The following is a 25,569-nucleotide window of genomic DNA, read 5'->3' on the forward strand; positions in this document are numbered from 1 at the left end:
ACGAGAATGACAAGCACATTTTGGGAGAACATCCGCACTGTAACACAACAGAACAAATACACAGAACCCCTTGCAGTACTACCTCTTACTGGACGCTATAATATAAAACTGTATTATTAGCCTGTGGGAAAAGTTTATTTTGATATTTACCTGAGAAGGCTGCAAATAGAAAAGAGGCATTCAATTTCTATTTAAATTTTATTTGATATGCCATTGCTATTTTTGAATTATTAGTATTATTTGAAACTCGATTTTGCATGTCACTGTAAAGTTATATAAGCCTTGCTTGTTCAATATTCAATGCAAAACTTGTTTCGGGTCCCTATTAAAAGGTTAATTTGTTCAACCTTGGCCCGCGGCTTTGTTCAGTTTAAAATTTTGACCCACTCTATTTGAGTTTGACACCCCTGATCTAGGCCTCACGGTGGCAGAGGGGTTAGTGCGTCTGCCTCACAATACGAAGGTCCTGCAGTCCTGGGTTCAAATCCAGGCTCGGGATCTTTCTCTGTGGAGTTTGCATGTTCTCCCCGTGACTGCGTGGGTTCCCTCCGGGTACTCCGGCTTCCTCCCACTTCCAAAGACATGCACCTGGGGATAGGTTGATTGGCAACACTAAAATTGGCCCTAGTGTGTTAATGTGAGTGTGAATGTTGTCTGTCTATCTGTGTTGGCCCTGTGATGTGATGGCGACTTGTCCAGGGTGTACCCCGCCTTCCGCCCGATTGTAGCTGAGATAGGCGCCAGCGCCCCCCGCGACCCTGAAAGGGAATAAGCGGTAGAAAATGGATGGATGGATGGATGCCATTGCTATTTTTTAATTATTAGTATTATTTGAAACTTGATTTTGCATGTCACTGTAAAGTTATATAAGTCTCGCTTGTTCAATATTCAATGCAAAACTTGTTCGGGTCCCTATTAAAAGGTTAATGTGTTCAACCTTGGCCCGCGGCTTTGTTAAGTTTTAAATTTTGACCCACTCTATTTGAGTTTGACACCCCTGATCTACAAGAAGCTGAGCGTCACAATCTTTTTCAATCAGTTTAATTGTTGCTCGTTATGGTTCTAATCCCATTTACAGGTGTTTCCAACAACTGATTGAAAAGACCTTATTCAAATTCTGTTCTTAAGAGTTATGATCTTCAAGGGGTTGAATCATTTTGTCAATGAGATATTAAGAAAAATTTCCTTTTGTGGTATTTTGTAAAATACAGTGTTACAATTTAAGTTGCATTTGTCTATTTGACACATCTTTATTTGATACGACTATTAACAAAATACGGAATAAATGTCCTACTTGCTAAAACACCAAAATTGTGAGGGGGTTGAATCATTTTGATCACAACTGTATGGTTCAGTCCCAACAGTATTTAGTCACTAGTATTTACATCTTGTCTTCATTTCACATTCACAGATCAGTGTTATTTTCTACAGTTTATTTACAGTATTACCACATTACTTCAGTTCACTTCACACATTTACTTGCTCGGCGAGCCCTAACATGAGCTTTCCTTGCAAATGTCTGAGCAGCCTGCATTTTCCTTTAGGTCTCTGCTTTTGTAGCTTCTTTTTTGGATTTCACTGCCAACTTATGCCTCTAGTATCATATGCAAATTGATTTCAAATAAATTGACATGCACCTGGGGATAGGTTGATTGGCAACACTAAAATTGGCCCTAGTGTGTGAATGTGAGTGTGAATGTTGTCTGTCTATCTGTGTTGGCCCTGTGATGTGGTGGCGACTTGTCCACGGTGTACCCCGCCTTTCGCCCGATTGTAGCTGAGATAGGCGCCAGCGACCCCAAAAGGGACTAAGCGGTAGAAAATGGATGGATGGATAATTTAATTCTTCATTTTAGCTTCTGTTTTTTCGACGAAGAATATTTTGTGAAGTAATTCTTCAAACTTATTATGATTAAAATTCAAATAAAATATTCTGGCATATCTAGAAAATCTTTAGACTCAAATTTAAATCTTATTTCAAAGTCTTTGGAATTTCTTTAAAAATTTTTGTTCTGGAAAATCTAGATGAAATAATGATTTGTCTTTGTTAGAAACATAACTTGGTCCAATTTGTTATATATTCTATCAAAGTGCAGATTGGATTTTAACCTATTCAAAACATGTCATCAAAATTTAAAAAACAAAAAATCTTCCGTAAAAGGAAAACAAATATACCACGGAATGACAGACAGAAATGCCCATTGTTATATATATATATATATATATAGATTTATTTATTAAAGGTAAATTGAGTAACTTGGCCATTTCTGGCAATTTATTTAAGTGTGTATCAAACTGGTAGCCCTTCGCATTAATCAGTACCCAAGAAGTAGCTCTTGGTTTCAAAAAGGTTGGCGACCCCTGTTTTACACTGATGTACGCTACCACAGTGATGAAAGTCGGCTTGCACAAAAACTAGTGATGGCTAAGTGATTCCTCAGTGAGTGTGTTGTACACTCACTAGCTGTATTGACACGGCACTGATACTAGGTTTCGTTATGTTCATCTGCCATCAGCAGGATTACAAAAATCACTACATTTGAGCTGCAAGTGTATTTTTTTCCAACCAAAAAATGGATGGGTGGGCAGGAATATGAAACATGCAGCTCTGGTCAATGAGCCAAGTCGTAAACAGAAAAACAACATTTGGTGTTAAAGGATCGGTCATTTTTTGATTTGTTTTTCTTAGTTGCATTTAGATCGACGATGGTGACAAATGCAGAACTTCTCCAATTTCTTTTAGGTACAAGCTTGAAAAAAAGTATTTACAGTTAAAAGAAACAGCAGTTGCATTGGTCACGTGGTTTTTTTTTTAATGTGATGTGGTGGCGACTTGTCCACGGTGTACCCCGCCTTTCGCCCGATTGTAGCTGAGATAGGCGCCAGCGCCCCCCGCGACCCCACAAGGGAATAAGCGGTAGAAATGGATGGATGGATAAATTGTTAACTGGAATCTGTAATTTCATAATATATTTTCACGTGGCTTTTTATTTTTAGATAAAGCCATTTATATTAATATTTAAAACAAACAAGCGTATTTCGCAAGCAAATATTTTTTTAGCTTACCTCATTATTAAGAGCAGACTGAAGTGGGTTGTTTGGGTGGATCTTTCCTTTCGATGTCGATGGCAGTTGTCAAGGATGAAGTCCGTAAGGGTTGCTCACTTTCGGTTGACATCCAAAAATACCAGCTAGTGAAAAGTTTGTTTTCCTTGCTTCAAGTTGTTTATTTTTTTGTCCTTTCGCATGTACTTCCCAAGCCTTGAAACCTCGTGATCCATGGTCAATATTATCATGAAACCACGTACACAAAACTTTTCCGGGACAATACAATTGCCGAACAAAGTCGTAACTTCCTTCTTCCCAACAGTATCCGTGATTTCCCTTTCCATCCAGTCCCACCGAAACTTATTGTTGACGTTTATCAATTTATTTTACTCGTAAAGCGTCCTTTTTCTCGAGAACCGACATCGTTTACATTTGGAAAAATGGCGGTAAGGACGTCATCATTCATAACAGATGTCCTGATTGGTCACAAGGAACATATCGACCAATCAACTACGGCGTGATATTATATTACGCCGTAGTTGATTGGTCGACACTTGTTCCCCCCCGAGATTAAAAAAACCGCAATTAGGGTCGGGCAATATCGCAAATTTGGGTATCGATACCGGAAGTGTCGTCATCTGAAACGCGTGCGTTTCCAGTGCGACTTAATGTCTTGCTTGTAAACTGTAAAGTATTTTATTGCAGTAAAATAACGATAAGAATAAACAGAACATTCAAAAATGGTCATGCAAATAAGATGAGAAAAATAGTCGTACAAATTTATAAAACGTTATATTAACATAAATGCAAAAATAAATCTTAAATAAATCCTAAAGAAATGCAAAAACAAAAATAAATACACTACGTCAATAATACTTAAATATACCAACAAAAATACCTTAAAAATAAATTAAATTAAGAGCCCGAAACCCAAATTAAAAAAGTACACTGTTATCAAAACAGTCAAATGGAAATACATAATTAAATGTGTAAGTCAAAAAAGAAGATAGCTTAAATAAGTATACGAAAAATATATAAAAAGAAAAAAACAAACAAACACACACATACACGTCATTATAACGTGTCTAACATCATATTCATGAATTAAACACCATCCATCATCTTCCGCTTATCCGAGGTTGGGTCGCGGGGGCAGCAGCCTAAGCAGGGAAGCCCAGACTTCCCTCTCCCCAGCCACTTCGTCTAGCTCTTCCCGGGGGATCCCGAGGCGTTCCCAGGCCAGCCGGGAGACATAGTCTTCCCAACGTGTCCTGGGTCTTCCCCGTGGCCTCCTACCGGTTGGACGTGCCCTAAACACCTCCCTAGGGAGGCGTTCGGGTGGCAACCTGACCAGATGCCCAAACCACCTCATCTGGCTCCTCTCAACGTGGAGGAGCAGCGGCTTTACTTTGAGTTCATCCCGGATGACAGAGCTTCTCACCCTATCTCTAAGGGAGAGCCCCGCCAGCCGGCGGAGGAATCTCATTTCCGCCGCTTGTACCCGTGATCTCATCCTTTCGGTCATGACCCAAAGCTCATGACCATAGGTGAGGATGGGAACTCAGATCGACCGGTAAATTGAGAGCTTTGCCTTCCGGCTCAGCTCCTTTTTCAACGCAACGGATCTATTAAACACCAATACAACTTTATTTCAATAGATAATGCAGGCTCAGGTCCCTCCCCGTTCACAGAGGACTGGGCTGTCCGTTCACTTGTAATGATCTGTTGATTGTGTTCATATTTATGTTATTTGCTCAGGCGACCCTTGTTCACAAACACTAAGACATCAGTGAGTCTTGTAATCCCTCCATATGACACAGTCGCGGCTGAACTCAAATGCACTGAGAAAAGAACGAATCACTTCATTAAGTGATTCGGTTGGTTCTCAAATGATTCGTTCGAACGAACAAATCGTTCGCGAACGACCCATCACTAGGGAGGAGGGTGGAGTGGTGAGGAGCGCTGCGCCGCGCTCACATTTTTTTTAAATCGGAGTGATTCGCTTATTTTGGTGAAGTATCGATACCATCACGCCAGTATCGATACGATACCGATACTCAGCAAGTATCGATACTTGATATCGATACGCCCAGCCCTAGACGGAATCCCGACTTTAGACAGAAAAATCACATGCCTGGCAGAGACAAAAACCACGAGTACCTACCCCCCCCTATAATTTTCTCCCCGGATTTAAACAATTCACAGAAATGATCCTGGCGGCGCCAAAATCGGCGGAAAATTCCCATCCCTGCAAGAAGTCAGTCAATGTACAGCATGGGCGTCAAACTCTAGCCCGCGGGCCAAATTTGGCCCGCTGTTTAATTTAATTTGGCCCTTGAGGCAATATCAAATTAATATTAGAGCTGGCCTGCTGCTGTAACACCGCATTCACCGCTAATACTCTTACTTGCCAACCCTCCCGATTTTCCCAGGAGACTCCCGAAGTTCAGTGTCCCTCCCGAATTTCATCCCGGGCAACAATATCTGGGGTGGGTCCTTAAAGGCACTGCCTTTGGCGTTCTCTACAACCTGTCGCCACGTCCGCTTTTCTTCCATACAAACAGCATGCCGGCCCAGTCACATTCTACATGCGGCTTATACATACACACAAGTGAATGCAAGGCATACTTGGTCAACAGCCATACAGGTCACACTGAGGGTGGCCGTATAAACAACTTTAACAGTTACAAATATGCGCCACACTGTGAACCCACACCAAACAAGAATGACACATTTTGGGAGAACATCCGCACTGTAACGCAATAGAACAAACACCCAGCAGCACTAACTCTTCCGGGACGCTAAAATATACACCCCCCGCTATCACCAATCCAATCCAATCCACTTTATTTATATAGCACATTTAACAACAATAACGTTTCCAAAGTGCTGCAGAGCCATTTTAAAAACAATTGTTAAAAAAATAAATAAAATAAGTATATATAATTATATTATGCTCCACCAATGACTGAATAAAAAAATAAAAATAAATATAAAACCAATAAAAAAAACAAATATGATTAAAAACTATTTTAAAGGGTAAAATCAATTAAAACAGTAAAATAGAAATCAAAGTGTATAAAAAACACAGAGGACAACAGAGAACAGAGGACCACACAAAACCAAACCAAACCCCGTCCACCCCAACCCCGCCGCCGAAAAGAGGCATTCCATTTTTATTTAAACTTTATTTGATATGCCATTGATATCTTTTTAATTATTATTATTATTTGAAACTCCATTTTGCATGTCACTATAAATGTATATACTGTAAGCCTTGCTTGTTCAAGATTCAATGCAAAACTTGTTTGGGTCCCTATTAAAAGGTTCATTTGTTCAACCTCGGCCCGCTGCTTTGTTCGGTTTTAAATTTTGGCCCACTTTGTATTTGAGTTTGACACCCATGTGTACAGTGACCTAAATGAGTCATATCATAGAAACAGCCAAAAAAAGACAGAAACAAAGTTTTATTTTAAAAAATAATTGACTGCTGATACATACAATACACTCATATATTTGCATAAAGTATACTTACATAATATTTGATACATTATTCTGTGACGGGGGAGGAGGGTATATAGACATGGGTACACTTTATTGTTGTGTCTAACATTAAAACGAGGTCAAACACTAAACCGCACAGTAGACCTCACCATTGCTGCCGGCTTGGAAGAAAAAGTTCACCACAAAGGTTACGTCTCAAGTGGAATCAAATATTTACTGGCTTTTTCTTGCTCTCCCCTTTTTAGTGTGAGGGCTAAGCAGGCCTTCACCGCGCTGCTGGCCAGTAAGACGACTTTAAGGATGCTCCGTGTCCATCACAGCTACTGACAGTGCAAGGCAGTTTTTATCATTGAAAAATAGTCTGCCTTTTTTGACATGTACCGGTATAAAGCAGGTCACGTCCTTTAATAAGAAATATTCCACAATATCACACACATACAGTATATAGCAGGCGAGTAGATATTTGATCATTAAAATGTTTGTATTTCATGTTGGATGGCAGTCGGGAGTGTTCCTATTTGAGTAAGAGGTACAGTACTGCAGATATGGCATCTTTTCAAAAGGTCATCTAAGAGCAACAGAACCCATGCCGGCGGATCTGCAGTGAGAAGTAATGGTGAGGTCTACATGCTCTGCTAAGGACCACTACAAACCTTCCGGAAGGTTTCCAGATTCATCGTCAGCACTGGACTTTCAGCAAGTGGAAGTTGTAGAGTTCCGGAAACATCTGGATGCTTTTCTCTCATCCACGAGTGGAATTGTCAGATGGCGAGTCTTCCGGCGTGGGCTGTGTTCCAGAGCCAGTGTTAGAAAGAGGTCAACTACTCGGTTCTACAGTACAAGGAGCCATGATCTCAGAGTTCTTCTGGGGCTTTGCAGGCCTTCATTCATGCCATGTTCACGCAGCAAAGACACAAACATTTCCTCCTGGCTCAACTCTCTCCAGCGCTGGCTTTGGTGCAGGAGGGAGGCTCCTGGCGCTCCTCTCCACAGTCCTCTTACAAAGGCCAGGGCAGGTCGCTGAAGTCCACGGGGCCGCCTAAGCCGGCGTCCGCCTCCAGGAGGGACATGATGACCGCCATGGCCGCCTCGTCGTTGCTGGGGCTGCTGGAACCGGGCTCATCCATGATGTCGATACCCAGGTGGGAGTTGTCACCTGATTGGACGACAGTTACACTTGACTGTGAGCGGCCAACACCTTGAGACATCAACAAGGAAAAGTAGCTTCCGTATGAGGACCGTCAACATGTAAGGACATAAGTCATGCTCCCAATAACACTGAATCTAATACAGAACCAAATACTACAGTTCATGAACATTGCTCCAAAGTCAGGATTTTGGCGTGGCGCAGTGGAAGAGTGGCCGTGCGCAACCCAAGTGTCCCTGGTTCAATCCCCACCTAGTACCAACCTCGTCACGTCCGTTGTGTCCTGAGCAAGACACTTCACCCTTGCTCCTGATGGGTGCTGGTTGGCGCCTTGCATGGCAGCTCCCTCCATCAGTGTGTGAATGGGTAAATGTGGAAGTAGTGTCAAAGCGCTTTGAGTACCTTGAAGGTAGAAAAGCGCTATACAAGTACAACCCATTAATTTATTTATTTATTTGTTGATTTAATATGCATACAAAAGTAAAGATTGACAGGTGCAAAGGCAGCAAAACAAAGGTTTCCGCTAGCGGCGATTACCCATAATCCTTCGTGGCAGCCGCCATCTTGTGTGTCAAAACTTTGTTTACTCGTCTGCGGCAGTTTCCGAAATATTTTCCCACACTTCTGCGGCAACAATGACATCCACTTCGGGAAATTTGAAAGAAGTCGTAAAAGTTCCCTACAGACAGACGCTAGATGGGGTTTGCAAAGCCAGGTATTTACAGAAATTGAAGGATATTGGCGATAAAGATCCGTATGAGATGGGAAAGCGCGAATGGACTACGGACTTGAAATGTTATCCCGACATAACTTACCCCGACATCGTCAACTATTTGGTGAACAATGTTAGTGCCTACACTCTGGATGAGCTCAAGAGCTACAAGTCGCTCGAAGCGTACAATTACTTTGTGTGTGGATGGGTCCAGGAAATTAAACTGGCTACAATGGAAGATCATTGCTCATCGCTCGTGTTGGTCACTCTTGATCCGTGTTTGGTGCCATGGGTCATCTCTCCCGTCCAAAGGCAAAACCTGGTAACTCCCTTCTAGCTGATTTCGAGAAAACAAAGGTAAACCAATCTATCTTGATGCTTTCTTACAAAGATCTAAAAAGTCATCAAACGTATAGATGTTTTCTTGAGCTTTCATTTTCTTGCTGATTGAGCCATGGATTGAATCTGCTCTCATGAACATGTGCCCTTTCTCCAGATACTTTATTACAATCTCGGGTGGGCCCCATTCTGCGTTTGCACATTGGGCAAGAGCCGTGTACAGCGTCCAGTTTTTATTTTGACCTCCACAGTTATCTGCCCAGAAGAGTATGCAGGGGGAAGAATCAAAAACAATACATTTAATGAAGGTGCTTGCAACGTCCTGGGCCAATCTTCCAAATATCCCCTCGTGCCATAATATCACATAATCAGGTTGACCGTCAGCCCCCATTCGTGCAAATGTCTCATTAAAGACAATAAGGCAGGGGTGCCCATTACGTCGATCTCGGAGGGTGTGTCAGTCGATCTCAAGCCAGGCATTAAAAAATAGGCATAAAAATGAGCAATCATCAATCATACCAAGACTTCACTTTCGTCAGCTGTTTGACATTCTCGGCACCCGAGGATCTTGTGAGATGACGCTGGCTGCTGCGAGCTCATATTTAAAAAAAAAAATCACTAACAGGGCGGACGCAGAGAAACACATTTTATTTCTAGAGACTCCGTACCTACTGTCAAAACTCTAAAGACCGACTGCACACTTCCTGTCTTCACCATAAAAGACCTGTTTCATCCTGCCTGTGCTAACAAAATAAGAGTCTCAGAAAGCTAGCGTGCACAAGCTAGCAAGCTACGGAGTTTGATGCCAATGTATTTCTCCCCCGCCCTCAGCGACCGCTTTCTCACTTGCTTGCCCACCCGCACACTCACTGACGTCACTCACCTGCTGCCAGACATTAAAGGGCCACACACACATATGCTACTCTCATAACAAAGTGTTTAAAAACGAGTATGCAAGTTGGACAAATGAGATGCCAAATCCAACCACTTTCATGTGGTATTGGACAGAAAGGAGGACGTTTTTTTTCCCTCCATTTGAAAATGTGGACGTTATCAGCACCACTGTCTAATTCCAATCAATGCAAGTCATCAGAATCAAATACACTAACTTATATTCTTGTCTTCATGAAAGAAAGGACTCTATGTGTGTTAAACATGCTTGTATTATCATTAAACACCATTAACTTGTTAACAAAAATGTCTCTTTCATAAATAAATAAATATAAATTATAAATAGGAATGAGGTAGATCTCCTCGACTTGGTCAATTGAAAAGTAGCTCGCCTGCAGAAAAAGCGTGAGCGCCCCTGCAATAAGGCGACTGACAAAGAAGCTCCGATTGGTCCCTTGAGATACTAGGTTTTTCTGTTGTATCTACGCGGGTTATGTGGTAGTTGCTAGGTCCTGCCATGCGCGTAACAGCTTACTTACGGAACAAATTACAATATCGCATACACTAATGTAAAGCATATCACATAGGAACTCCAAAATTATTATCAGCTCAGTTTTGACCAAAACTGTGTTTTGCCCTTGGACGGGAGATATCAGAGAAGTCGGGTCGTGTTTTATCAGGACACTGTACATGTATGGCAGGTATTGGCGAAATATGTTCACATGTTTCTGCATTGTTGTTTGCCATTGAAGCGAGCGTCAAGATGCGGTACAACACGACAGTCACACAGGAAAAATCTGACTGGCTACTTCCATCTGCAGTCAAGAAAGTAGGGTACAAGACCATACAGGACATCAACTTCACATCTGCCAAGACATTGAAGAGAAAGCCAGACAAGGCAATCGTATCTGGAGATACACCGGCACCATTAACACAGAGGAAACTACTGGAGGTACAGAAGGGGACACAAGATGAACTGTCAGACTTGCGCAGAGAATTAAAATCCAAACGAAAAATTAAGCCTGTCTTACTTTCTCTGATTCCAGGATATGCTAAAGATTATCGTCCAGAAGCACTTGATAAAAAGCACCCAAAAGTATTTTCAGAACTATATGATTCTAACTATGCAACTGCTGGCAAGGAAAATGTACTGACCAGGAGTAATGAAGTGTTTGAAACCTTAACAGTGACAGAACAAGAAGCAAACAATGGAGGCGTCCTTGGTTACGAGTGTTTGTTTTGACACACAAGATGGCGGACAAAGGAATTGTGCGACGGTTGTGACGTCATCGGAAACCCATGTATTATATATGATCAAACAAGACGGCAGCTAAAGTAGGACTTCCCTATTCATCCCCGCAGTGATCTGACCACTTCCGGTGCTGACATAAGACAACCCGCGTCCCATATGTGACCATAGGATGAATAAATACACTATGGTGGCCATTAACAGTTAGCTTCTACAGGTAGGTTGCCCACAGTGCGGTACAGGATCCATCTGTGGGCCCTGACTCCTTTGTCATCAGCCTTAAGCACGTTACAAATAACACAAAATAGAGATCTCATTTGGTGAAATCTATCCAAATGAGGGTGGTCCCGAAAAGGAGGGATTTTTCAAATGGACTGTGTGTCGCTTTTAAAAGTGCTCCCCCTCTGGCCAACATATGTAATAACAAGTGTGTGTAAGAAATTGAAATGTGCCCCCTCTGGCCAAGATGTATTCAAAAATAAATGTGTACATAGAGAAATACTGTAATAACGAAGTAAATAATGGAGATTAAAATCCAATTACAAACAAAAAATTCAAAAAAAAAATCAATGAACTAAAAGCAGTCTTTTTCTCACAAAGTGTCGACTTTTTTCTTATAAAATTGGGAACAATTTCTCATATTCTCTCTGTTTCTGTAATATTGCAATATTTTATCGTAAAATTATTACTTTTTAATGCAAAATGGTGACATTTGTCATATAAAATTCTGACTTATCACAATATTTCACTTTTTTTGTTGTAAAATACTGACATTTCTGCCAAGTAAAATACTGATTATTATTATAATATTGCCAACATTTTAAAGTTTTGTACTTTTGTTGAGAAAATTGTGACTCTTTTCATAAAGTTGCCAAAATGTCAAGCTTTTCTTGTAAAATTGCTACTTATTGAGTAAAATTCCAACTTTTATCAAAATACTACACAACAGTTCAGTTTGTCTTGTAAAATTCTGACTTGTGTTGAGTAAAATGACAACTTTTATTATAATACTGCCAACAATCTCTTGTGAAATTCCAACTCATTTTTTACAAGCTTTTTAAATTTGCATAGTATGTCTATATTATTAATGTTTTAAATGCAAATCTTTATATATCTAGAAAGGCTGGTCCTAAAGAGGTAGGCATTTTTCTCAGGTCTGAAGAAGGTAACAAATACAATAGTGTGTGTGTGTGTGTGTGTGTGTGTGTGTGTGTGTGTGTGTGTGAGACCTACTCATGATGGACTGGTTGGAGTAGGGGTATCCCACAGAATCAGGACCAGGTAGGATCCCAGTGCTGGCCAGCTCAGGTGTTCCTCCATTGTGAATCTATCAGAGGAAACATTCATTCAACAACTTGGTCTCTTGGACATTTAATAATCATTATTTACAGCAAGGAATGAATATTAACATACACCTTTAGTGATTTTTAAAATTGGATAAATGTAAATGTATTTATGATAGTCTGTCAAAATCACAAGTAATAGTGAATTGTTGGGATTTATGATATTCAGAGGTGTAAAAATGGAATCTAAAAAAAGTGACAACAACCAAACAGTGGGTTTTGTGAACGGTTTCTCCACGAGTGTGTGTGTGTGTGTGTGTGTGTGTGTGTGTGAGCGTCACCTTCTTCCCCCCTGGAGAGCAGGTGTCAGGTGGAGGTGTGCTGGTGATGTTTAGTGGGCTGGATCCACAGCTGGAGGGGGAGGAGCCTCGAATCCTACAATGGAAACATTCCATCATAATTAATAGTAATAGTGATTAATACTGTTTTGAATGAAGGCACCCTGCATGATTGAGTTTGACACCACACCTTCTCCTCATTCAGTGTGTTTTCTTTATTTCCATGACTACTTACATCGTAGATAGTCACATTACAACTATGAATGAACACATGTGGAGTTATGTACTTCACAAAAAAAGAGGAAATACTGAAAACATGTTTCATATTCTAGTTTCTTCAAAATAGCTTTGATGACTGCTTTGCACACTCTTGGCATTCTCTCCGTGAGCTCCAAGCACACCTGTGAAGTGAACACCATTTCAGGTGACTACCTCTTGAAGCTCAATGAGAGAATGCCAAGAGTGTGCAAAGCAGTAATCAGAGCAAAGAGTGGCTATTTTGAAGAAACTAGAATACAAAACATGTTTTCAGTTATTTCACCTTTTTTTGTTAAGTACATAAGATGTGACAATCTACAATGTAAATAGTCATGGAAATAAAGAAAACACATTGAATGAGAAGGTGTGTCCAAACTTTTGGCCTGAACTGTACATTAAAATAGTTATATACTTCACCATTCACTCTAAAATTAGTCTCAAATTACCTAAAAGTACGGTTTTCTTAAGTGTGATTTTTTAATTAAGCAGACCCACACATTCACAGGATTACTGGTACTTGATCCCTGATGATGATGTAAATATAGTGCTTTATTGTTGTGCTACTTTTATGTGCACAGTGTCAGAATATAAATGAAATAACTAGAAATATACTTTATAAATGATTTAGTATTCCACTGAGCTAAATAAATATTTGAATCCAACACAAAAGGGGTTTAGTACTTGGTGTTGAAAGTATTGTCAAACACAAGGATCACATGTTCCATGTATTTGTAAATTCACTAATACCATTGAAAAGTGTTTCAAAGTATTTCAATCACTGTGCTTAAACATCTTTTTTGCACAGAATTTAAACATCAAATCAGCTGAGGTAATTCTACGTTGAAAAATAGACAGCAGCAACTATTTGACCGTGTAAACAGAACAGCAGTGGCGTGGCCCGACATGTAAACAAAACAAACCATTCTTTCAATGTGGTCGTAGTCTCACATCATGTCATTTGGAATGAAATAAGCTAATAAAAAGGTTCAAACATTTTTAATGACAAACTTTTCTTTAATAGTATAAACATATCCATTTTTTCCCCATTACATTAAGCTTTATTTGTATTTTTTTGCTATTTTTGTTTGTTTGTCTTATTTCAACAATGTGCCATAAAAGGAGGTGCGTTCTGCAAACACTTCTCCTTCCTGCTGGCTGAAACAAATAAAGCAATGGTGTAGAGGTGGAGGGAATAATCAATTTTTACATGCATCGCAATTGGGAACATAAAATCAGTTAGTAAAAGTAGCTAATCAATGTATTTATTGTAAATAAAGTAATGCAAACAGTTTTTAAAATTGTTTGACTACAGACCTCAGCAAGAGATCCGACCAGCTCCTTCATTAAAAGGTACTTGTGTTAAAGTTTTGCTCACATTTCCATTAATTTAATAAACGTGGGAACTCATTTAACTGTTTTTGACAAATGCTCTGTTTTTCAAAGTTGCAAGTGACAAACGCTTGTTTGGTGAAACGGAAAGAAATGAAGAACTGCATCAATTTACATAAAGGTGCATTAATATCGATTTTTTAATTGAATCACAGCTCCTGAATTGTAATGGAATCATGAGATGGCAAAGATTCCCACCTCTAGTTCAGAGTGTTGCCAAATGACAGAAGTGTGTCTCGAAACCGTGTTTCCTTAGCACTTATGGCAGTGATCAAAGTTGGCTTCTGTACGCTGTGGTAACGCACACTCCCTGAGCTTGAGGTGGCGGATCTCCGCTCTCACTTGCACGGCTAATATTTTGTGACGACTTGTATTTGATTGCCCAATCAATCAATCAGTTGACTTATATAGCCCTTAATCACAAATGTGTCAAAGGGCTGCACAAGCCACAGCGACATCCTGGGCTCAGATCCCACATCCGGGCAAGAAAGAAGTCAACCCAATGGGAACAAGGAGAAACCTTGGAAGAGGTCGCAGAAGTGGGGACCCCGTGGGTGACCAGTGCAATTGATGCACAGTGGATACAGTTCATTTTGTGAGAGTCCAGTCCATAGTGGGGCTACCCAATAAATGTATGTGGCAAGCTACACCTCTCATTACTCGCTAAATATAGCGCCAAAGTGGCTAGAGATCATTTCTGCTACGTGCGTGTGAGGTGTGTTGTGAAGCAGGGTTACACCACACCTACACGTCCATCATCATTTGTTTAGAAAGCGGAATTGCAAAATCCGCATTTGTGACAAACTTCCTCAAATAAGTAGGTTTATAGAAACACTATCATTAGTTGTTCCTCGGCACTGACTCAGGGCTCACACCCCAAGAAAAGACAAGGCTCACCAAGGTCAAAGTGCTGTACAGTATTTGGTACCGGCAATGCTAAAAGAAGCAGGTATCCATGTAATTTTTTGGCATTGACTTGGTATCGAGGTACCAATATTTTTGACAAGCCTCGTTTGCTTTCTCTAGGTCTGCTAACAGTTGAATTGGTCAGTATCAATGAATCAGTTGGGAGTAGGGCTGGGCGATATATACGATATATCGCAGGTTCGTCTCTGTGCGATATAGAAAATGACTATATCGTAATATTCGATTATATGATCTCACACCGTTGCTGTAAGCTGCGTGCATTACATTACTGGCGTGTTTCACTCCTTCTCGTCTGTCCTTCTCACAGAGACGTAAAATAAGCCCGCCTTCTTACATACGTCACATACTGTCGCGCATGTAGCGTCACACGCTCTCGCCGAGAGCTAACGTTAGCTGAGGCAGGTCGAGTTGATTTTAGCCGCGGGCTTTACACAACAGGCGTTTCTCTATCACTCTTCGTCTCTCATTCTGACAGATACGGAAAACAAGCCCGCCTTCTTACATACGTCACATACTCTCGCGAGTCTAGCGTCATAGCTCTCGCCGATCAGAGAGAGAGAGATGGTGCGAAACTTATCACAAGTGAAAGAAGAACTATAAACGCCCAACATAAAGAGCAGGGGGTCCATCATCTGGCGGTGGTTTGGCTCCAAGTGGGAAGATATTCAGCAGACAACAGCAATATGCTGTTCAATGTATATACTAGGATGATTAACCTGTGTGATGACTGTATTATGCTGATAGTATATATTTGTACCATGAATTGATTAACGTGGACCCTGACTTAAACAAGTTGAAAAACTTGTTCGGGTGTTACCATTTAGTGGTCATTTGTACAGAATATGTACTCTACTGTGCAATCTACTAATAAAAGTATCAATCAATCAATGCAAAGTATGCAGCAGAAGTGTTACTACAAAAAGGTAGCAACACTATTAATTTGTTCTTTCATTTAAAAAGTCACCCGTGAGAGAATAAAGACTATTTAATGAATACAGTTGACTTAGTTGTGATTTCCCTCTCTGCATGAAAGTATAAAAGTAGCACATATGAATGCAGTATGAAAAATAATGTTTTAATGTAGACACATAGAATCATCATACTGCTGTGATTATATGCATCAAGTGTTCATTTAAGGCCAAAGCAAAATATCGTAATATATATCGTACATCGCAATATGGCATAAAAATATCGCGATATTAATAAAAGCCAATATCGCCCAGCCCTAGTTGGGAGAACAGTAGTTATCTGCTCTTACCTTTGAATCTCCATAACTTCCTCCGCAATCATCCTTCCAATTTTTCCTGCTCCTGCTCTGGTGCCACCGGGGATGCCAGGCACTGTTTGTAGGGCTCGCCTTCCTCCTCCTACTAGTCCACAGCAATCAAGAAGTGAAGGGTTAGCACACAAGTCAGTACTGTGTTTGAATGCAACCTTTTACCTTCTGAGGGGAGAAGACTGTCCATACTCTGTGGAGAGGCAGCCGACTGAGTGTACACGGATCCTTCAATCATGGGACACCTTGAGAGAGACAATCATTCTGTTTCATAACACACACTTCTCCGACCGTCACTATTGATCTTTTGACACTTACGACACAACCGTGTTAGTGGAGACAATGTACTCCACCTCCTTGGTCCAGGGGTTCATGAAGCTGAACCATCGGCTTCTCAACGTGATGAAAGAGCCATCTTTGATCTTGAATTTGTAACAATTGGTGTTGATCTTTTCTCTCATCTGCAACACTATGAGGACAGAAGGAATCATTCAGTTCTTGTTGTGTCTGCGATACAAAAGCAGTAGTAGCCTCTCAGTTCACATCAATCGAACAACGAAGAGATTGTCAAAGCCACAATCATCTTTGTTGGAAGAAAAGCCAAGACAAAATAGCACATGTAAAAATAGGTAAAAGTACAGTGGAATCGACATAACCAAACTAGCACTGAACAGGTTAAGAGAGTGTGACCTCTATGGTGTCTGCCGAAGTACTGCACGGGGGTCATAAAATCTTTGGTTGAATACATTTTCATGATATATTTTTTATGTATTTCTCCATGGCCATTTGTTCACAAATTTAAATGTAAATATACATTAACATGAATCCAAGAGTGTAGTTTATAAATGGCAGTGGCATTGCCACCTTACTCACTGTACCCTGCAAATATATGAGTGTCAGCATTTAAGAAAGCTCATGATTAGCGCTCTCGTTGCCAGATAAAAGTGAACGCCGCTATACTGTACTATTTGAATATTTTAGTACTGGACAATAAAATGGTACTTTAAGTACAAGTTTAATTCCAAACACATGTAATACAGCATATACAAGTAGAAAAGAAACGTCCAAATTTTGTACACTAAGGACTGTAATACTGAAAAGTCAAAGCATACGGGGGCAATTTTAACACTTTTTTCATCCATCCATCATCTTCCGCTTATCCGAGGTCGGGTCGCGGGGGCAACAGCCTAAGCAGGGAAACCCAGACTTCCCTCTCCCCAGCCACTTCGTCTAGCTCTTCCCGGGGGATCCCGAGGCGTTCCCAGGCCAGCCGGGAGACATAGTCTTCCCAACGTGTCCTGGGTCTTCCCCGTGGCCTCCTACCGGTTGGACGTGCCCTAAACACCTCCCTAGGGAGGCGTTCGGGTGGCATCCTGACCAGATGCTCGAACCACCTCATCTGGCTCCTCTCCATGTGGAGGAGCAGCGGCTTTACTTTGAGTTCCTCCCGGACGGCAGAGCTTCTCACCCTATCTCTAAGGGAGAGCCCCGCCACACGGCGGAGGAAACTCATTTCGGCCGCTTGTACCCGTGATCTTATCCTTTCGGTCATGACCCAAAGCTCATGACCATAGGTGAGGATGGGAACGTAGATGGACCGGTAAATTGAGAGCTTTGCCTTCCGGCTCAGCTCCTTCTTCACCACAACAGATCGGTACAACGTCCGCATTACTGAAGACGCCGCACCGATCCGCCTGTCGATCTCACGATCCAATCTTCCCTCACTCGTGAACAAGACTCCTAGGTATTTGAACTTTTTTCATATTGAAAGAAAAAAGTAAAAAATTAACTATAAAATATTACATGTATTTGTAAACAAAACTCTTAGGCTTGTGTTGTTGGTTACGAAGCATTCTATTATTAGTAGTATTAACATTTCAACTTTTTTCTTTTTATATTATGTCTTATTGCTCTTTTTCTTACATTTAACTGTTTTTTAGTTAGATTTTATTTTGACGCTATGCTGCCGACCAACAAAACTTTGAACATCACTAAAGATGTGGGTCCTGTGGACCTTGGCCTGCAAAACGCTGAGGACCCTTAAATTATAAAGTAGCTTAGTGATGATGATGAAGTTAACAGCACAACACGTCGACATAAACTGACCTCTTTTTATTTTTTTTTAAGAAATTGGCCCCTTTGACTCATGTTTTATGTCGACAAAAGCGGCCGAACATGCACGCGGATGTCGACCTAAGCGGGCACTTTTCAGTAATAGGAAAGAGACGGTGAACCAGGACTAGATGAGTTGGTCCACACAGACTGGCTGACTTAAACGGGTTCCATGGTGGACACCACCAATGTGTGTTTGCACACTTCTACTCGTCTCAGACTGACTTAAACGGGTTCCATGGTGGACACCACCAATGTGTGTTTGCACACTTCTACTCGTCTCATTTTGAATCAAATATCTCATTTCATTGAAAACGGCCGAGGTAGCAAGGGTCACACACTCTTTCAGCACACTCCAATTATCAAGTGATTGATAGATTGATTGATTGATACTTTTATTAGTAGATTGCACAGTTCAGTACATATTCCGTACAATTGACCACTAAATGGTAACACCCGAATAAGTTTTTCAACTTGTTTAAGTCGGGGTCCACGTTAATCAATTCATGGTAAATGATGATAAATGAAGCACATTATCCAACGTAGCACAAGTGTGGAGCAGACTTTTTTTCTGTACTTTCCAATTACCTTGTCTGTGGCACTCTGCTAGATGGCCAATGTCATCCTGATGAAAATATTCATAGAAGGAGGTTCCCAGCAGCTCCTGGGGTAGGTAGGCTAGGATGGCTGTTGCCCTGAAAACAACATCAGGTTTTTAGCGGAGACACCTAAAAGTTAAGTAGTAGCAGGCTGTGCTTACAAGTAGGGCTACAAGCATTTATGCAGCTATGAATCCATATCATCTATATCGCTTCAACCCTCGTGAAAGACAGTTTTGCCAAGTCGACTCACATAATCAGGGGTCCCTAAAGTTTTTGACTCAGGGGCCGCATTGGGTTAAAACAATTTGGCCGGGGGCCCAGGCTATATATATATATATATATATATATATATATATATATATATATATATATATATATATATATATATATATATATATATATATAATTCCAAACACATGTAATACAGCATATACAAGTAGAAAAGAGACATCCAAATTTTGTACGCACACACACACACACACACACACACACACACACACACACACACACACACACACACACACACACACACACACAATCTACCGCCTGAGCCCGAATGCAGCTGAGATAGGCTGAGACACAAAAAATATATATACCGTATTTCCTTGATTAGCTGCCGGGCATGTAATATGCGCCTGCCTTGAATTACTGCCGGGTCAAATTCGCTCCCCAAATTTATTAGCGCACGCTTACTTTTACCGCCGGGTCAAAGTCGTGACGTCACGAGTGATGTTTTCCCTGTTGTCATTTCCAAAATGGCTGAGTTTTTTTTTTTTTTTGCTTTTACTATGTGTAAACCAGGGGTCTTGTTCCACAGCCATACAGATCACACTGATGGTTGTGATATAAAACAACTTGTCTTTAACACTCTTACTAATATGCGCCAAACTCTGTGAACCCACACCAAACACATTTCTAGAAAACATTGGCTCTGTAACACATTATAAAAACAAAATACGAATTACCCAGAATTCCAATGCATCCATGACTCTTGGCTATTGTATACACCCCGCTAGCACCAACCCCACCCCCCTCCGTGCGCCGGTTGAGGTGGGCGGGGTTGGGGGTGCATGTATAATATAGCCAAGAGTCCTGGATGCATTGGAATTCTGGGTAATTCTTACGTTGCGTTTATAATGTGTTACAGTGCCAATGTTCTCCAGAAATGTGTTTGGTGTGGGTTCACAGAGTGTGGCGCATATTAGTACGAGTGTTAAAGTTGGTATGGCTGTTGACCAAGTATGCATTGCAATCTTGTATGAGAAGCAGAGATATGCATGCGTCCAACCGGCACGCAAATAGCATGGTGTAAAGGTGGGCGCGATAACAGGTTGTAGAGCAGTGGTCCCCAGTTTCATAATAGCTCAGACCAGCACAACTAAATGAAGCATAGATTCAATCAGTAGCCTAAGTGAGAAGATTATGGATTGAATAAGCGATTGTTTACATTAAATACATACGGTTCTTTTCCAAGTGACGATTTGCAAGACACTGACTTACCTTTGGTCAACAAAGACAAATTTGCCATCGATAGCATGGCGGGAGACATATTCGGTGGGTTTCACCCTGATGTCTGCCAGGCTGGGCTGCGGGACAATATGTGGATGCAGCCGGCCGATGGCGACCAGGCAGCTCAAGTTGCAGCCCTCGTTGTCTGGCTCATTGTCTTCATCCAGACCCATCTTTGTGGGGGGCCAGCTTTTTAGATACCCTGTGCTATGGATGGTGCAGAAGCTTTTACGATCAGCTGTGGTGGAAATACAACAAGAAAGTGTAAAATGGTAAGTTTACATCTTTTGTGTCCCGAGAGTCACTATACACATACTTTTTTCTATTTGGTTTTAGCTATCATTCAGACAGACATGAGGCCATCAGAATTGAACAGCTTAGGCTTTTGCATTTCTTTGCCCGTGGCTCACCAATTGACATTGGAAGAGTGTTGCAAAATGACCGCCTGGTGAGAAGTTGTTCTGTCCCTGACTGCAGTTCAGCACCAGCTCGAGAAGCTTTATCCTGTCAAACCGTGTAGCACAATTTATGCTGTCTACTGCAAGTTTCTTCAAACAGGATCAGTTTTTTTAAAGCCAGGGTGTGTGGTGTTAATTGTTTCTTACCAGGTGGCAATTTTGCTATGCTGTCCCATGAAAACTACAACTGTTTTTAACCAAGTAATAGATTTACATGGACATGGATTCAGTTTATTTTTATTTTTATAGTGATATCGAATAAAATGAGAATGGAAACACACCAGTACCCTGTATCGACTACTAACATTTTGGTATTGAGACAGCCCTATTACTAGGGGATCAAACACTTATTTCATTGAGTGACATGCAAATACATTTGTATCTTTTTTCCAATATGATTTTCAGGATTTTCTTTTAGATATTCTGTCTCTCACTGTTCAAATAAACGCATCATTAAAAGTGAAGACCGTTAATTTCTTAGTCAGTGGGTGAACTTATAAAATCAGTGAGAGATTTTGTCATTATTTGCACTGTTGTAAAAGCTACAAATTCATTTGAATAATTAGAAAATTTGATTGAGGGAAATACCTGTTTAACGCAACGTAACAAAGTACTATGTCTCTGGACTTTAATCCCATACAAAAACTGTGTAAGGAACTCAAACACCCGAGTTGCCAAGCGACAGCCTTAAAACCTTAAGAGAGTATCTATAAAGAGGGGTGTAGCAAAATCCCTCCTGAGATGAGTGCAACCATAGTGACCACATGCACACAAGAATGACCTCTTTGCTTGCCAACAAGGATTTCTACCCCAAGTACAAATCACTGTTTGTAGTAGCATCAAATACTTATTTCACTCAAATGCAAATTTATAAATATATATATTTTTTCAAACAATGATGTTTGTATGTTTGTAAGTGGTAAAACAAAAAAAGGTCTAATGAGCAGGGGATCAGACTGGATGCACTTATGCATTCAGTTGTGTAATGCCTTGTGCTAAGTGAAGTGAGAGTCCTGCTTTTAGCAAGGATGTGACCTTTCAAATAGAAAGAGGGACCTTTGCATTATTTCACCTCACAATCATGTGAGGTGAAGTTCTGGGAAACAAATGTGGGACAATACAAAAAGTGCTTGTTTTGGAGCAAAGGCAGATTACAAACGGTGTATGTCGTGTTTGAAAAGCACTCTACCTTTTTTCTTGGAACAGGTAGAGGGAAAGTCTTTATCTTCTACTTTGACAGAGGGTCTGTTACACTTCATCCTGCAGAAAAATGAGCGTCTGGCTCCAGAACAAAGTCTAGATGGACCGGGCGTGATGTCTGTCTTCACTGGAAGACCAGCTGCAATACAAAAGAAAGACAACAGAATTGATAAAATTTAATGTAAAGTATTTGTGTGGAAAAAAAGTGGTAAAAATCATCGTGTCAATATGAGAAATTCTGCCGTCATACCAATAACATTGAAAAACTACTTTAATAAGAACAAAAAAAACACTCCAATGAGGCGAGAGTACTTGTTCTATGGCTGCAGTAAGAGGAGGTAGAAACAGGTACTGACCCATTGGGCACTTCCGGGTAACATCATTATCATCATTTCTACTAAATAAGATCAAGATCTGAATTTGTGGAGCCCATTTATTAACGTTTTGTGTTTTGTGGGAAACCATCAGAGCAATGTTGGGTGGCATGCCATGCCCACATTTTATGGCGTAGGCAAAATTTGTTTACAATTTATCATCGCTTCTATGTGTAGTATCTGTAATTGTAACCGCAACTCATTTGGCCAAAGTCCCTAGAAGAAGTTCATTAAAGTACAACCCCTTTTTTTTGTTGAAAATTAGCTAATAACCATTGAAGCAAAGTTTGGCGCTATACCACGCCTACATCTTGTGGCATAAGACAAAGTTTGTTCCCAATTTATCATCACCTATAAGTGCAGTATCAGAAATCTTAACCGAGACTCATTTTGTCAAAGTCCATAGGAGGAGCTTGTTAAAGTACAAACCCTTTTTGTACGAAAACAAAGATGGCGGACTTCCTGTCCGTTTTCAGGTATGGGTTCCTGAGACTTTTGTGCGTCTCGTCAGGATAGACGTCTCGCAATTTTTGTGGCAATACGTGAAACTTGTAGGAGGGTATGATTTTTTGGTCATTTTAAAAGGGGGCGTTCAAGAGACAATTTTGAAATGTAATTTTCGGGAACCCCGAAAATATAACACTTTTCTCTATACCTGACGCAGCTGCAAAATATGAGGACTTTTTGTGCATGTTAAGGGCCTCGAAAAGGTATCCAAACATAAAGAATAAAATACACATCAATTTCAATAGGGCCCTGGCGGTGTTCTGCATTGCCCCTGCTTGAAGCCTGAGAAGAATGCAAGTCACCATTTAAAACGATATCAACTTTTATTTCTCATTACTGTAGAATTGTTTACCATTGCACTGTAATTGGAAGGTAAACAACTTTTAGTTATCCTAAATAAACAAACAAAAAAAAAACAATTAAATGGACTCATCTCAGTAAGCAAAAATTTTACTTTAATATTAAACACCTTAAAGTGCATTTTTTTCCCAGTTGAAAAATCTACTTTGGATTGTCGTTTTGTTGTTGCCATCACGTGATCGCAGCATTCTCGCTTGTTCGTTTGTGGAGATGGGCTCATTTTGGGCGACATATCATATTCCCATAACGGGGCATTTGGCGTTGTAATCATATTTTTCCTCTTTTTTTTTTTTTTTTTTAACCTTGCGGAACTTCACACTAGTGAGTCGCGAGGCTCTCTGTACGTGTTCCCTGTGTGTGTAAGCATCGGTCTTCCTCTCCGCCCACCTAGGCACAGATTGTGAATCAGTGAAAAGAGGGCTCACTGCGTTCAGTAAATTCTACTGTTAGATAAACACGCTCAGGTGCTAAAAGCAATGCAGAGATTGAGACCTCTTTCTCCCTGTTTTTAGAGGGAGATTAAGAAAAACACACAGGGACAGAGCAATTATCATTTGGTGTTTGGTTGTCTTATTGACCATCGGCCCAGGACAAGTCACCATTAAAACTTTTTCCAACACCTGGTGTTTGTTATTAGCCGGCTCCAATGCAGCGCAGACAAACTTGCTGTTTCCTTAAACACTTTTGATTACCATGAATTGATTAATGTGGACCCCGACTTAAACTAGTTGAAAAACTTATGTTACCGTTTAGTGGTCAATTGTACGGAATATGTACTGTACTGTTTCATATAATGTATTCTCTTCCTTTGCAATCTACTAATAAAAGTTTCAATCAATCAATCAAATTGGCCAGGAGGCCAAGGACACGAGGCTCAACAATTCCGACTTGCTAACATGTCTATCGCTCAAATGCCGGTGATTAATCGTGCAGCCCTAACCCGTGATGTGCTGTAGCAAATCAAGCGCTCTCCTAAGAACTTTAAACGACCAGTCATACATTTCCTCTCAGCAATATATAAACATAGGCCGATCGTGAGGGACTTCTTCACGATTTGAAAAGAAAATCTTACAACAACTCCTGATTCAAGTTGATACAGATTCTTGGGGTGACGAATCGATTCATTACCAATTTCAAAACGATTCTTGCAATAAATTGTTTGGCATGAGGGATGTAAGGAACAATAGTATTAATGATAAACCGCTGTAAAACTTGTGGTTAGTATTCCTGTTTTAAAATAAATGTACAGTAAAATCTTGATTGATGACTGCTACAGGTGCCGAAAAAAATGGATTCACATCCGACTTGCGACTCTTATAACGATTTTTGAATCAATTCAAAATATTCAAGTATCAATTTTAAAAGTATGTCTTCAGCGTTTAATGGCTCATATGTCAGCTTTTCGAGGCCTGAAAACTTTTAATCGATCCAGAATCATAATTTAAAAAAAAAAAGTATTTTTTTATTCATTTTTTCTCGTCACCCTAAGAAGAATGTTCTGCAAAGATTCCATGAGGAAGGGGAAAAAAACATTGTGTGACGATGCATCGAACCACATTAGCCACGGCGTTTTGAAAGCCTAAAAAGATGCCCGCTGCCAAAGAAGCTGCCCCAAAGCCAGCCGCAAAGTAAGACCAAGAGGCTTGTCTCTGTCACTGCGGCTACTGAGAAGTGCATTATGTTTTCTAGAGACGACCCGAGGGCTAAAGCTATCTGTGATTTTACATGGAAATCATGGCCCGAGATGGCCAGCACTTCACCATTGTTGAAGATACTGGCTTTTGCCAGGATAAATTAAAAAAGGCACAGTTTGTTAAAGTCTTTCTTAACTTCAGATGTGCATAAACCATACTTAAATCCACATTTAAAAAAATAATAGTTTGAAATATCCTATCAATCCTAAGAAGCAGAAATGTATCGTATTGCTATCCCCAGAAGAAGGTATTTGCCTACTTTTAGCATCAATGAGCCTCTCACGGGGGGCGGTGTCAGAAGAAGACAGCTGTTCTTTCACCTTGGCAATGTCTTTAGGATGCAGGTAGTCAAAGAGACTCTGACCTATCAGGTCATTCTGAAAAAGAAACAT

General features: G+C 40.5%; 1 protein-coding gene and 1 long non-coding RNA gene across 5 annotated transcripts in view; both read right to left on the reverse strand.

Moving 5' to 3' along the window:
* LOC133568825 (uncharacterized) overlaps positions 1–3,478 on the reverse strand; it is a 36,506-nt gene extending 33,028 nt beyond the window's left edge. Inside the window, exon 1 of the long non-coding RNA XR_009809682.1 lies at positions 3,067–3,478. This is a non-coding gene — a long non-coding RNA (uncharacterized LOC133568825). The remainder of the gene's footprint in view (positions 1–3,066) is intronic.
* A 3,018-nt stretch (positions 3,479–6,496) lies between these two features.
* LOC133568826 (basic helix-loop-helix ARNT-like protein 1) overlaps positions 6,497–25,569 on the reverse strand; it is a 45,957-nt gene continuing 26,884 nt past the window's right edge. For 3 of the 4 annotated variants that reach the window (XM_061920985.1, XM_061920984.1, XM_061920982.1), the window contains 10 exons: positions 25,437–25,554; positions 22,232–22,381; positions 20,576–20,822; positions 19,062–19,168; positions 16,680–16,830; positions 16,527–16,606; positions 16,344–16,455; positions 12,515–12,608; positions 12,124–12,217; positions 6,497–7,708 (listed from right to left, as the gene is read on the reverse strand). In XM_061920985.1, the coding sequence (XP_061776969.1) occupies positions 7,551–7,708; positions 12,124–12,217; positions 12,515–12,608; positions 16,344–16,455; positions 16,527–16,606; positions 16,680–16,830; positions 19,062–19,168; positions 20,576–20,822; positions 22,232–22,381; positions 25,437–25,554 (1,311 nt within the window). In that variant the 3' untranslated portion in view covers positions 6,497–7,550. The remainder of the gene's footprint in view (positions 7,709–12,123; positions 12,218–12,514; positions 12,609–16,343; positions 16,456–16,526; positions 16,607–16,679; positions 16,831–19,061; positions 19,169–20,575; positions 20,823–22,231; positions 22,382–25,436; positions 25,555–25,569) is intronic. The other variant, XM_061920983.1, reaches the window with a different exon arrangement.

The sequence above is a fragment of the Nerophis ophidion genome, linkage group LG14 (assembly GCF_033978795.1).
Source record: "Nerophis ophidion isolate RoL-2023_Sa linkage group LG14, RoL_Noph_v1.0, whole genome shotgun sequence".
In the NCBI taxonomy this organism is placed as follows: Eukaryota; Metazoa; Chordata; class Actinopteri; order Syngnathiformes; family Syngnathidae; genus Nerophis; species Nerophis ophidion.